Genomic DNA, 13,606 nt, shown 5'->3' with positions numbered 1-13,606 from the left:
TACCTCAACTATTTTTATCTTATTTATGGCTTTAAGTAGCACTGTTAATTTCATTTTGCAGCAATAGCAATCGGTTGAGATGGTGGTTTTCTGCTACAGGTTCTCGATACAAGTCATCCTGTATTTATGTTAAATAAAATATGCAACAGTACATTTAAAATAAAAAAATTAAAGCTGAACACACTGGATTGCCATGACAACACCTGCTACCTACAGGAGAAGTTGTGGTTTTCTGTATATGCTAGAGATTCTGGAAGGAAAAGAATGCCTGCTGAAACTTGGATTTTTGTGTTCAATTTGCAAATAAGAAATGACTCTGCTGTAATGTAAATGCTGTTAACCAGCCTGGGGGAAAACTGGTTGACAATTAAGAGTCAGATTCTACCAATCACTGGTAATACTCTGTCTTGTCTGGGATTAGCTGATAGATAGGTAGATGTTATAGCAGGGATTTTCTCCCCTGGAATTCTAGGAGATATGAAAAGCAATATAGAGAAGATCATTAATTTAAAAGATAATTCACTTAGTCAACTAATTAAAAGAAAATACTTCTGTTACCATTCGCAGGTAGGTTGCAGAAACATAATTAGCTTCTGAAATCATCCCATGAATCTTCAAGTCTTCAAAATTTGCAGACCCTCTCCTTGCAGTTTCAGCTTTGGAGAGAATGTTCTTCAAACATTTCTCCTGCATTTAGATTTCTCCCTAGTTAGCTTTGTGAGAGGAGAGACAAGTGGAGGTAGAGAAATACCATGTGCTTTAGAGATCCATAAGTAAAAGCAGCGCAGAATTGTCAGTATCTATTATTAGCATCCTGTTATTTTTCTATTTCTAGTACCTAGAATAGCGATCGTTTCTACAGCTTTATTTTCTACAGCCATCAATCACGTTCAAGGATGGGTTACCAAAGCTGAAAGCATATCCAGACTTTTATACTCGAGGCTTTCTTGCAGCTTAAGAAGTCATGCTAAAGTCGCTCAGCAGCCTCTTGGGACTTGCTTTCCATGTCTGCTTTTGGCACATAGAAGTTCAGAGAGAGCGTTGAGGCTTGGCAGTCAAGAGAGCTAGCCAAGGGTTCTCACTAGAATGTCTGGAGATGAGAACCAGTTGGCTGTGTGTAGACAGTAATGACTGTCACAGGCTTTAAAATAGTTCACTGCTGTTGGCAGAGTGCATTTAAGATGCTAATTATTGCTGTAATGGAATAGGGCAGTTGTCCATCTCCTTTGGGAGCTACCTCTAGCTGTGAGCTGTGCACATGGCTTCTGAGGAGGATGAAAATACTGCAGGCACAGGGAAGCGATTTGGTTACAAACCTACGCTGGTCAGTGCTTGTCGTGGAGTCTTCTTCTCATCTCCCATGGCAATTTGACCATCAGAAATGCTTTAACATTCACTGATCTGGCTATCCTGAATTCCTTTTAAAATCTGCTAAATGACTTGATTTGCTGTGGCAGCAAAACTGTTTATTTCTTCTGTGCTGCATAACAATTTATCAGCTCCTGTCTAATCAGTGAAGATGCAGAAAAATGACTGGTCTGCCTTTATGTGAAATGCTGTAATTTGCAAGGGTCCAAAATACCTTCTCACTTCTTCCTGTCTGGAATCACAGAATGGCTGAGGTGGGAAGGGACCTCTGGAGGTTATATGGTCCGAGACTCCTTAGACAAGAAGGAACAGGTTGCCTAGGCTCATTCATGTCCAGGTGACCTTTGGAGATCTCCAGGGAAGAGACTCCACAATTTCTCTGGGCAACCTGCACCAGTGCTCCATCACTCACACAACACGGAAATGCTGCCTGCTATTTGGGAGGAACCTCCAGTGTTCCAGTTTGTGCTCACTGCCTCTTGTCCTGGTACTGGGCACTACTGAAAACAACGTGGCTTGGTCCTTTTTGCGCTCAGCCTTCAAATCTTTATAGACACTGATGAGATCCTCCTGGGCCTCCTGTCCTCCAGGTTGAATAGTCCCAGCTCTTAAGCTCCCATCATGTCAGAGGTGCTCCAGGCCCTTTGTAATCCTCATGGCCCTCCACTGGACTCTTTCCAGTTTGTCCACTTCTCTCTTACACTGGAACACCCATAACCAAACTCAATACTCCAGAAGTGGCCTCACAGCTGTTGAGTAGAAGGAACACCTCTTGACCTGCTGGTGGTACTTTGCCTAGTGCAACCAAGAATACCATTAGCCTTCTGAGCAGCAGAAGCACATTGCTAGTTCTTGTTCAACTTGATGTTGAACCCCCAGATCCTCTCTGCAGAGCTGTTTTCCATCTGGGTTGCACCCAGCATGTCCTAGTGCCTGGGGCTGTTCCTCCCCACGTGCAGGACTCAGCATTTCTTGCTGAACTTCATGAGGTTTTTTGTCATCCCACCTCTCCAGACTGTCAGGGTCCCTCTGGATGGCTGCGTGGCTTTTGGGTGAGTCTGACACTCCCTCCAGTTTTGTGTCATCAGCAGATTTACTGAGAGTGCACTCTACCCCACTGTCCAGACAGCTACTGAAGAATTTAAATGGGACTGAGCCCAGTATTGACCCCTGAGGCACTCTGCTTGTTATTGGGCCACAACAAGACTTTGCACCACTGAACGCTACCCTGTTGATCTGGCCATTCTGCCAGTGTTCAGTCCACCTCACTGTATGGAAACATGATCTGAGAAAGCAAGAGAAGATTTCTGGTGTGTATTGTGACTTGTTAAACAAATTGCATGGCCATCATGGTGATTATTGAAAAGTGCTAACATGCAGAGCATGAAAGGAACGTGCTCCAAAAACTTGCCTCTCCATAGGCATCAAATAGAAACCTAACTCAGTGCTTCTGAAAATCCTAAAATACACACTTGTAAAAATATTATATGCCGTGACATTATTCAGATAGATGTAAATGGATATGCCCTGGATCTTAGTTTGGCTTTTAAGTAGCTGTAAATAGATGTTGGCAGCCTTTTCTGGACTGTTTTATTAAGGTTGATGCAGAATCCTGCTGGATTTTCCAGCCAAGCAGAGGTTTGGGCACACCATGTATAACTTCTCTGAGAGCACCGAAGTGTGATTAAGCTACATCAGGTTCTGAGTTGCTGGGTTTCTCAGTAATGCAGACCAGAAAGGATTGGTTTGGGGACTTAAAAAGAAATAAATAAGTGAAAGGACATATTTGTTTCTTTAGAAATAGCGAACAGTCAAAATTTAAAGAGGAGTTTGAGTAGAATTACATTGCTTTTTTGAGGAATGCTTTCTTAAATAGAAACCGTCCTTTTAATCGCTACTTCTGCTAAGAGAGAAAATGAATTTTGTCTCGCTTTTTTCCTTGTTTATTACCTTGGGGAGGATAATGAAGGAATGGAAGAGAAATGTGCTGAGCTGTTGAAAACCTTTGAAAATGTAGGAATATGTCATTTTCCATCAGAACTGTGAACTTAGAAAGATCTGGGTGGAAATGGGCATGAGCATTTTCCACTTTTTACAATTACACTTTATTTCAGCTACTGAAACCTTGTTGCTTTTGGGTTGCTGTGCTGCTGGACATGTTCATTTCTTAGATGAGAAGGGAAAGTGGTATCCTAACTGTTGGAAAATTCTTCTGCAGAAATGTAGGCCTGTTCCATCCCCATACCATGGCCCAGCACCCACCTGAGAAATTCCATCCCAATTTCCCAAAGTCACATTCTGCTTCCTTATCTTACCCCTTCTGCAGCAAATACAGTATAATGCCTTTGGAAAGGCTGCATTTTGACCCCAAAGAAGCGGCCTTGTAAGTGCCAAATGAAGCAGTTCTGTTTGCATGGCTCTACATCTCTTGGGGATCCTTTGTTATCATTTTAATAAACCTGCTAAGGTACCATGGCAACTGGGTGTGATAACAACAGCCGAAGCAGGCTCAGATGAAATCCCATGCAGGATCTATTTGTTTATTTATTTGTTTGTTCATTAATTTCAGTATTTCCTTTTTTATTTTTTTATTTTTTGTGCTTTGCACAATGTGAACTTTTTCATTTGCATACTAAGGAAGGCTCTTGCAGTTCTGCTTGCTAGACTTTGTGATTAAGGGAATAAGCTCCAGCCTTTTGCGTACGTACATAGTTGAAATTCTGTAGATGTGGTTTGAGGGAGACACTTTTTGGGGCAAGTAGTGGCCAAGCAGAAGGATGGAGAGTGGGGACGCTTTATCCTTTGTTTTTTAATTTTTTTCTTTAACCTGATTGCACGCGTGCTGTTCTTGTTCAGACTTCTGAAGGTCCTGCATACTTGCCACAGGGTAGTGTTGTTCCTTATTTCCATTCTCTGTTAGTTTTCTCTGTATTGGGAATATCAATTAACAAAGATTACAACAGTTTAAAAGACTCCCTACTTCTCACTTCTATGGCTGTCCCTCACCTTAATAAGCTCACATGGGATTGGCTGAATATCCAGTATTGATCTTAATCATCTGTTGAAGTTCCTCCCACCTATGTTAGCATGTCTTTATTATCAGAGAGATATGGTGTTACCTGTGTGTGCACAGCTGTTTTATTTGCTTCGTTCCAGCAAGTAGTAAATATCAAAGTCTCAATCAGCATGAATTCAGCTCTGTTTTTGGTATAAGGAAAATATTTCGTGGTTTTGGTGGTCATCCCTTGTATTACATTACCTTTTTTTTCTTTTGCAGGTTTCTGACTTACTCTTACCTCCTGGCCTTCAACGCGTGGCTTCTGCTGGCACCCATTACCCTGTGCTATGACTGGCAAGTCGGCAGTATCCCTCTGGTCGAGTCTGTCTGGGATGTGAGGAACTTGGCCACTGTCTTCCTGGTGCTGGTGCTGGTGTTACTTAGCCTTCACTGCCTAGCTGCATTCAAGGTAGCACAGAAAGAGATGCAATTCAGCATTTTGTTTAAAACTTTTTGTTCTGTAAGCTTCAGCTGAAATTTTAAGCAATTTTCCTCCCAAATAAATTGGGTTGAGATGGAAAAACATACCAAATCTGACTAGTTGAATGTGTCAGTCTCTAATTGGTTTGATTTGAGGACAAAACTTGGCCCAGAATCCTGCTTACAGTGACTGATCCAAACCCCAGTGAAGTTTCAGCCTGCCCCACAGTTGGTAGGCTCTTTACCACTTGCTGCAAACAGGACTGGGGACTGATATCTGCAGAGCCATTTGAAAATGAAATTTATTATTGTACCAGTAGCTTAGCTGTGCTTTTAGAACACGTGTTGGTTACATCTTGATGAGAAGGTTCCCCATCAGCAAAGTAACAGAATATAGGAAGTTTGAAATGATCTGGAAAATGTTATTTAGCATAAATGATCTAGTTGGTAAGCCGAACTTCGAATTCCAGCATTTCAGATCCACTGTTCATTTTATTACAGAAATGAAAGTGAGGGTGTAGCAGGTTCGAGAAGGGCCAGAGATCAGATATGGTCTGGCATAGAAGAGTGTCTTTGTAGTAGGGAGTTTCTAACTATTCCCTGAGCAGTTCTGTTGTGGAAGTTTCGTTGGGAAAAAAATAGCAGAGGTGTAACAAGTTTTAATATCTTTATTATCCTAAGATGTGCAGGTCGTACATATGCTTCAGTCTACTCCAACAGTCTTCTCTGTGCTCCTGATAAGAGCACAAAATGAACCAAATGGTTTGAGACTGCAGTGTCATTAATTTAGATTATACACTGACAGGTGCTGTATGGGAAATACTGGAAAATACTCTGTTAGGTATTCACTTTTTCTACCTGCAGGTTGTACATCATCTTGTATTCCTTCTTCTTTCATTACTCACTGCTAGAGATACCCAGAAGTGTTTGTATTAGACCTAATCCTGTTTCCAGGGAAGTTAATGATAAAATTCTCATTACCCCGGCACTGAACACTTCTGAAAAAACTTATCCCACTTCTTTGAAGTTTCGGGTGCTTTTTATTTCTTCACCTGTTGTTGGAATTGGTACTGTGTGCAAGATTAATGTCACTGGTTTGCTGGGAAAAAGTATTTCAGAATCATCCAAAGACATTTATGTGGGTAAAATGGCAATCCTTTGAGTAGCTAAATTATTTGTCTTTTGTCAAAATCTAAAATGAAGTATTTCAAAATACTTTGTGCTTTAAATGTCTAGATTTTATTCATTTTTACTCCTTTTTTAAAGGCAAAATAATTCTGTATGGGTTTATGAATATGACTATTTGATTTGAAACTAAAAGTTGTTTTTTTTTTTTTGGCAAGGATGATTTTAACATTTTAACCACTGTTAACATTTCCTTAAGCAAAGTGAATTTCACTCTCCAGGCATCTACTTATTGAACACCTTGAAATTCATGATGTGGGTTCTCTTCTGCTTGCTGTTGAAAACCGCAGACGTGGAATGAATTGGATCTGAAACAGTCTGCTTTTGTATCTAATGCAAGTAGAATAATCACATATTCTTGACAAAGTTCTTCAGCCTCAGCTCACCAGTTTCCCAGCAAAACTACTGTGAACATGGAGCCATTAACGGTTCCTGGATGTCAACTGGGACATGCTGTGCCCACCCCTAGAAGCATCTGAAGCATTCTGCTTTTAGGAAGATTCTAAAATTCTGAATTTCCACTTTAGTTTTAGTTACACTCGTAACGACCCAGCTAGGGGGTTAGGTGGTGTGAAAATGACTGTGAAATACTGAGCAGGATGAGAGACATTTCCTAGAAATAAATTGCTTGGAACACTCAGGAATGTCTTCTGCAGTGAAGTTTAGGATGCATGAACTGCGGGTACAATGCGTGATATTTAGGCTCTTAAGAAAACTTCTTTCCAGCTGTAACAGAGTGGCTTTTATTACAGCATTGCTTACCCAAGAAGACTGTCCTTCTATCAAGCCCCCCTCAAACTACATTGCACTGTTGCAGTTTGTGGGTAGCAGGAGATGTGCCAGTTGGTTTTTCACATTTCATAAAGTTTAAGAAGTCCTTCTTCCTTCCTGGGGCAGACTCATTGAACTGTCTTAACAGCCATTTTCTTTTCTTTTTCATTGTAAAATCCAACCTGGAAGTAACAGCTTGAAGTTTTCACAGGAATGGTTTTAGAGTGAGCCAGGAAATAGTTTGTGCATCTTTTCTTTGCGTGTGTAGGTGTGAATAGGCAAGAAAGGACAAAACCTCATATTCTTTTCTCATTGGCACGAACTCTTTCTGTGGCATGGAGGATGGAAATGGTAGAAGTGGTTTTATTGGAACTGAAGACATCTGTGGAGTGAACACTGAATTAATTTCCAGTGGCGAGTGGTGGTGTGTGTATCCACAAAACAAGCTCATAGGAGACTGTCAGAATATATTACATGGAATGTAATTAGAGAATGCACGTATTGGATTTCTGCCTTTTGTTGCCACTGAATTTTAAACAGGGCTAATTTGTTGTTGACTTTTGTGACTAGGGTAATAACCCTGTTGGCATGTATGTGGGATGCTGATAAAGGACATCTAAGGCATGGAGCTGTCTTGTTCCATTTCACTTTGTGAATGTTGTTTTACCTCATAAAGGGAAACAAATAGTGCAAGATTTCCACCCATAAGTGCTTGGCTTTGTATATGTCTGTTTCTAGATTGGATAGAGTTCTTATGTTGGAAAAGCAGAAATGGAAGGCAGGCATCGAGTTTGTCAGCTTGGAGAGAGAAACCTTTCCCCTTGTATTTATGTGTTTTACTGTTGATTTCCTTCTTACACAATGAGGAAGCCACTTTAAAAATTTCTTTATGAATTTCTTATATACAACTTTCATTCACTGAGTTGTTTCGTGTCTGTAGTGCTAATCTCTTGCGTGTTGGCCAAAGAGTATGGAAAGAGCTCTCCTATGAGCAGTTCCCTAAGAAAGACATGCTGCTTTTCAGTGTTCAGGTGCGCAGCTGTGCTCATGTCTTACTGTAATTGTCCCTGTCACAGATGACAATCTTTAGGAAGTCTGATGCACTAAAGGGAAGGCTTGCTCCTTGACATACTGCAGCAGTCTCCTGTGTGAGTAAAGGACACTGATGTCATCTCCAGTGTGACAAAGCAGGGGGCATTACAGCAAATGCCCAAATCCCAGAGAAATAATTGGGGAAAAAAAGATGATGAATTTTGATTATTGTTCATTTTCAAAGCCAGCCCCAGCCTGAAGGAGCTGAGTTGGTGTGTTTCCAGCTTTGTGTCTAATTAGTATGTTTTCCAGCTAAGGTCACTGGAATGGCTGAACCACTGTCTGGTTCTGGTTGCCAAGCAAGCTGGTTGCAAAGCCAAAGGAATAATCCATGGAATGCATCAAATGGCCACTAACATAACCAGGGGCCCATAGCACTGCCTTTCTATACTGGAAGAAATGGTGAGCACCTAGTGAACTAGAGAGGACAATTTTTGGCATATCGTCGGGATGACAATTATTTCTTTGACATGTCATAATAAGTCAATGAACATGAAAGGAAAACCCTTCAGATGTTTGAAATGCCACTGTGCACGGCATTTTGAGGTTGCTGCTTAATTAGCAGTGTGATTAAAATGCAGTTTGTCCTGTTGTGGTTTTGAGTGTATGTGCAGAGCACACAGTGGATTGGATTGTACATTCTATATGGTACCAGCACTCAACCAGGGGCAGCCATGGGGAGGGCTGAAAGAGGGAACACTTGGGTGTGTCTAATGGGCTAATTTTGACCAAGGTGATCTGAAAAACTAACTCAAAGTAGTGACTAATGTACCCAACCAGTCTGGGGCAATTTATTTGCCTTGTACAGTTTGGCCCTCATCTTGCATTAGACCAGTGCTACTAGGTACGTAATGGTGGCCAACCACTCCTTCCCCTTGTTCAGCAGAACAGTCATGTGCAACAGTTTGTTCATATCTTAGGAGGGAGTGCTTCTTGTGTTTCACATCAATAATAAAAAGTAATCTCTATATCCTGTAGGAACATATTGTTCTGAAGAATGTGCTTTGCTGCTGTGTAATGACATTGCTATGTATGGCACAGGAAGTTGTGCTGATTTTTGGTTTATATTCATTACACGCAACTGAGATATATATTATTATTCTGTTCTTTTATATGCTACAGTTCATTATTTTTTTACTCAGAGATAATTTTAGTTTTAAGGTAATGCTGCCTCTACATTTCTCTGCGTAGTGCTCCTTAGCCAAGGCAAGGCATTTTATACCAAATTATTATGACTTTAATTCTTGCCATAATTGACATCCTATTATCATTTATCCAGAGCTTTATATGTATGAATATCTTCCGAGCATATTCTTGAGCCTCTCACAGACTATATTTCCTAGCTGTCAACATTCGATAACATCAGGGAGGGGAATGCATTTGTGTCTTCTCCTCGTGTGCATGTTTCTGTTGCTTTTGCAAGCACTCATTATGTGTATTCTCTCGTGCTATTTACTTTACCCTGCACTCCCGAGACCTTTGCCTGGTTTCCCAGATTTGGCATTTCATTAATAAATCACAGCTTATGGACCTTTCTGGGGAACAATCGCCTTTTGTAATATTCTGCAGTAGTAACAGCACGGTTGGAAAGTACGCCTTGCAAAATTCGTATTCCACAACACTCCCAGAACAATACCTGCTTCAAAGACACTGCAAGGTGAATAAGGCTATTTATTGACTGAGTCTATCTGACGAGTTGGAAACCACAGTCATTTTCATAAAAGGTCCATTTAAAATAAATCCTGCTTTCATTTTCCTGAGGGCCCACTTGAATTCCTTCCACACAGAGAAGGTCAGGACTGATGTTCTTAATCCTTAGCAGCGCGGTTTTTTTCTGTGCTGCTTCTCTTGTTAATGTTTGCTTCAGGGAGAGAGTAATAAGCCAGAAAGACTGTGCTTGGCGAGAGCTGCAGGAAACGGGGAGCCCTGTGCTGGCTGTCAGCATGCCTCGTGCGCTGCCTCTGCTCTGCAGGATGCTGTGAGAGGATCAGCTGCGGGGCTGCAGGCACACAGAAGCCTTCCTGGGTGCTCCCCAACAAACTGAGCAAAAGAAACCTTCATCTGTTAGTATGTTATTGCTGTCCTGAATTAAAAAAGCAAATGCAGGAACTGCCAAAATAGCTTTTCTATCAGATTTTTCTTCTTGGTAAATGGTTGGGATGAAAGGTTTGGAGTGGAGCAGTCTGATTAAGTACAGCCATAGCTGAGGCAGCTCTCATTTTGCTCACCATGAAGATGCTCAGGATCTCACCAAATGGGCTTTTAACTCCTGCAGGGCTTTGTCACGCTAGGTGGATACTTTGTGTAGGGGTGATTAGTTCTCCCATGTTCAGCTTATTAGCATGATCACGTATTTTCAGAAATGGTCTTTTTGTTTGCTACCATTTTCTTCTTCTGGTTTCAGTTAGCATTTCAAGGCCCACTCAGAGCTGAAAGGTTCTGGAGTGGCACAATAGCAGGGTTGAGAAGGAAAGAGAGAATGGAATGAGTACCAAGAAATACATAGGTGGGGCTGATAATAACACTCATTGCTCGTAGTTGATCTGGTTAAACATTATGGAGCCAAACTATTGTGTGATTTTGTTTCGATCTTCTTGTTCAGAGTTACCTCTCAAGGGCAAACCCACCACAAGCATTTTATTTTGCAGTGATTATGCTTGTACATATCACAAGCAATGTGTGCATGTTTGAATTTTACCTTTTTCTTTTTTCCGTGTAGAGAAGCAGATTGCAGTCACCGAATAAAAGGGAGAGAAAAAAACAATCACAAGGTCAGAAACATTTTTCTGGTTCCTGGAGCACTTTGTTGACTTTCCTATTTCCTTTTGGAATGTTCCACTTCTGTTTTAAAGATGTGTGCTCCTGTATCCTGCTCAAATCAGTTCATGAAATGGAATTAGGGGCTGCACAGATTAGGGACTGGGAAAATGAGCTTATTTCTTCAAGGAATTTTAGCAGTCTGGGAAAGAAAGACTGTAAACAGACATCCGAATGGATGGGTAGCTGAGGTGAATGGGGAAAAAGGAAATAGTTTATATCAAAATTTTACTATAATATCAAAATATCTATAGAAGACAATTCTGTGCCCTACTGTGGGTTATGGGATGAGGAAAGGACTACCTTCTGCTTTTATTACATAGCTGAGAGCCTGATCTCCAGAGCTGCTGAGTTTCCGCAGTTTCCTCTGATGTAAATGGAATTTTTAGGTACTTTCAGCATTCTCGACAAAGAGGCTTTGTTTTACGTACTGATAAAGACCAGGACTTGCTTCTTCCTGAAAACTGAAAGTCACCAGTCTCATCAGGATAATCTGAGATATCTGACAAGGATTTCTCTTCAGCTAATCCATGATTAGGGAGCCAGTGATGCTTCCAGAGGCTTTGGATCTGTTTCTGACTGGTTTCTGTTTGCTTGTGCACCAGCTCCTGCATAGGTACTGTGGCTGCTGAACTGCAGAGTACATTTTGGTTCTGCCACCGAATGACAGAAATGGAACCAGCATGTCAGGTGGTTAATAGGCAGTCAGCAGAAATGGTCAAAATGACAGTGGAGGTCTCCGTGGCTTTGGACTACCTGTGAAGTATAGAATTTGCTTGATTCTAGTCAGTAGTAACTGCATATGATTTTACCAGAGCTAGATGATCACTAAAGAAAAACCAAGCTATTTTAAGAAGACAGTGATTTGCTAAGCCTGGCATTCAAGCAGCTGGCACTACTGAAGATGCTTGTTGTTTTTTTTCTGTTTGGTTGTGTTTTTTTCTGATGAGATGAAAGAATACAACTCCTGATAAATTGCAGTGATTACAGAAATTACAGTCCCTTTTTGTAGGAGCAAGAAAATTAAGCTCAGTGCCAGGGCTAACTTTGAAGCTGGGCATTTGCCTTACCAAATGTTTGCATTTTTCAGACCATCCTGTGTATTTTCAGATACCTAACATTTTGCAAAAAGCAGTTGTAGCTCTCCAGTGCTCTCCTGTTTGGCCACAGAAGATAGACTATGCATCCCATCCTGATTTTTGCTGTTGTCCTAAAGGAGACCATGCTGATGGCACAAGGGACACAGTTCAGCTCTGCCATCCATCATCTCTCTGTGTCTGCAACAGTGATGTGGGACTAGGGAGCACCTGATGCTTGGTTCTACTGGCTTTCCATCAACAGAGATTTCTTCCTGTGAAGGAGTAAATCCCTAGGGTTCAATCCTGATTAGAATCATACAATCATGTTTGAGTTGGAAGGGACCCCTCAAGTCCATCCAGTCTAACTCCTCAGCAATGAATAGGAACACCTACACCTAGATCAGGTTGCTCTGAGCCCCATCCAGCCTGATCTTGAGTATCTCCAAGGAAGGGCTATCCACCACATTTCTGGGCAACCTGATCCTGTGCTTCACCATGCAATTAGCTTATTAGATTTGCTTTTTACCATTACTCATGAATATGCTGTGAATTTGATATGCTTCTAACACAGTCCTTTTATCTTTAATACCATTTACATGGAAAGTGCAAGACTAGAAGTCTGCAAATCTTGACCACATGCCGTGTGAGATGCTGCTGGTGGCTGGATGCAGGCTGATGAGGCATCACATTGCGGAGCGGCTTGTGGCTTCATGAGCAGCTGATCCAAAAGGAAGAAATGGATTAAGTTTGTGCATGGTCTACACTAAGCACTTCCCACTAATTTAGGAGTAATCTGAAGAATTATAATCTGTGATTTACAGAGTCTTGGAGTTTCTTTGAATCTTTGTCTTGTTTGTTGGAATGCTTACCTTACCAGCCTTTGAAAATATGTAATAGCATTTATTACTATTTTACACAGCCACGCAACTACTAATTTTCCTGTATGCTATCTTCTTTGCACTTACAGTCCAATGTTCCAAACACAACATATCTGCAGTGGACCATCCAGAGCTCACTCGAAGAGGGTGATTTATGCTTTTGATGGGAAGTGCTTACTCCATGGTGCAGTTATATCTTAATGGTGGAGAAGTACTTGTCTGATTCTCAAAGTAAACATAGAGAAGGACCCATTAAACCCATTTGTCTGTCACCGAACAGGCAAGCATTTATAAACACCTTCAGAAATACTTCAAGGTGTAACAGAACTGATCCAGGTTTATAAATATCTAAGGTGTGGGGGGCAGAATGGCGAGGCCGGACTCTTTTCAGTGATGAGTGGAGACAGGACAAGGGGAAACGGACATAAGCTGCAGCAAGAACTTCTTTACAGTGAGGTGACGGAGCACTGGAACAGGCTGCCCAGGGAGGTGGTGGAGTCTCCTTCTCTGGAGATGTTCAAGACCTGCCTGGATGCCTACCTGTGCGACCTGGTGTAGGGAACCTGCTTTGGCAGGGGGGTTGGACTCGATGATCTCTGGAGGTCCCTTCCGACCCCTACAATTCTGTGATTCTGTGATTCTGTGAAGTTGTTTGCCCAGCTGCTACCTTCCCTGAGACACGAGGGAGGTTGTCCTTGTAGCTCTGCTCCATGGTGCCTCAGCTCTTGGAGGTGCTGGAGATGTGAACACGTGTCTCACCATCGTGACGTCAGATTTAATGGATCTGGCACCTCAGGCAGCACTTTACTATTGGGAAAGATAGAAAATTTACAGGTGGCTTTATGCAAACTCCTGAATTAGACAGATATATCAAAGTAATCTGTGTAAATCCTATACTTGTACTTCATGGGCAGTGGCTTGCAAAAAGCTTGTGATCT

General features: G+C 41.5%; 1 protein-coding gene across 1 annotated transcript in view; it reads left to right on the top strand.

Moving 5' to 3' along the window:
* Positions 1 to 13,606, top strand: part of TMTC1 (transmembrane O-mannosyltransferase targeting cadherins 1) — a gene marked incomplete at both ends in the record, with an annotated part of 147,349 nt that overhangs the window by 68,478 nt on the left and 65,265 nt on the right. The window contains one exon of the mRNA XM_079549549.1: positions 4,646 to 4,835. Coding sequence (XP_079405675.1) covers positions 4,646 to 4,835 — 190 coding nt within the window. The remainder of the gene's footprint in view (positions 1 to 4,645; positions 4,836 to 13,606) is intronic.

The sequence above is a fragment of the Tetrao urogallus genome (assembly GCF_951394365.1).
Source record: "Tetrao urogallus genome assembly, chromosome: 1".
Taxonomy (NCBI): Eukaryota; Metazoa; Chordata; class Aves; order Galliformes; family Phasianidae; genus Tetrao; species Tetrao urogallus.
Note: the sequence above shows the minus strand (reverse complement) of the source record. Positions and strands in the feature narration are given on the sequence as shown.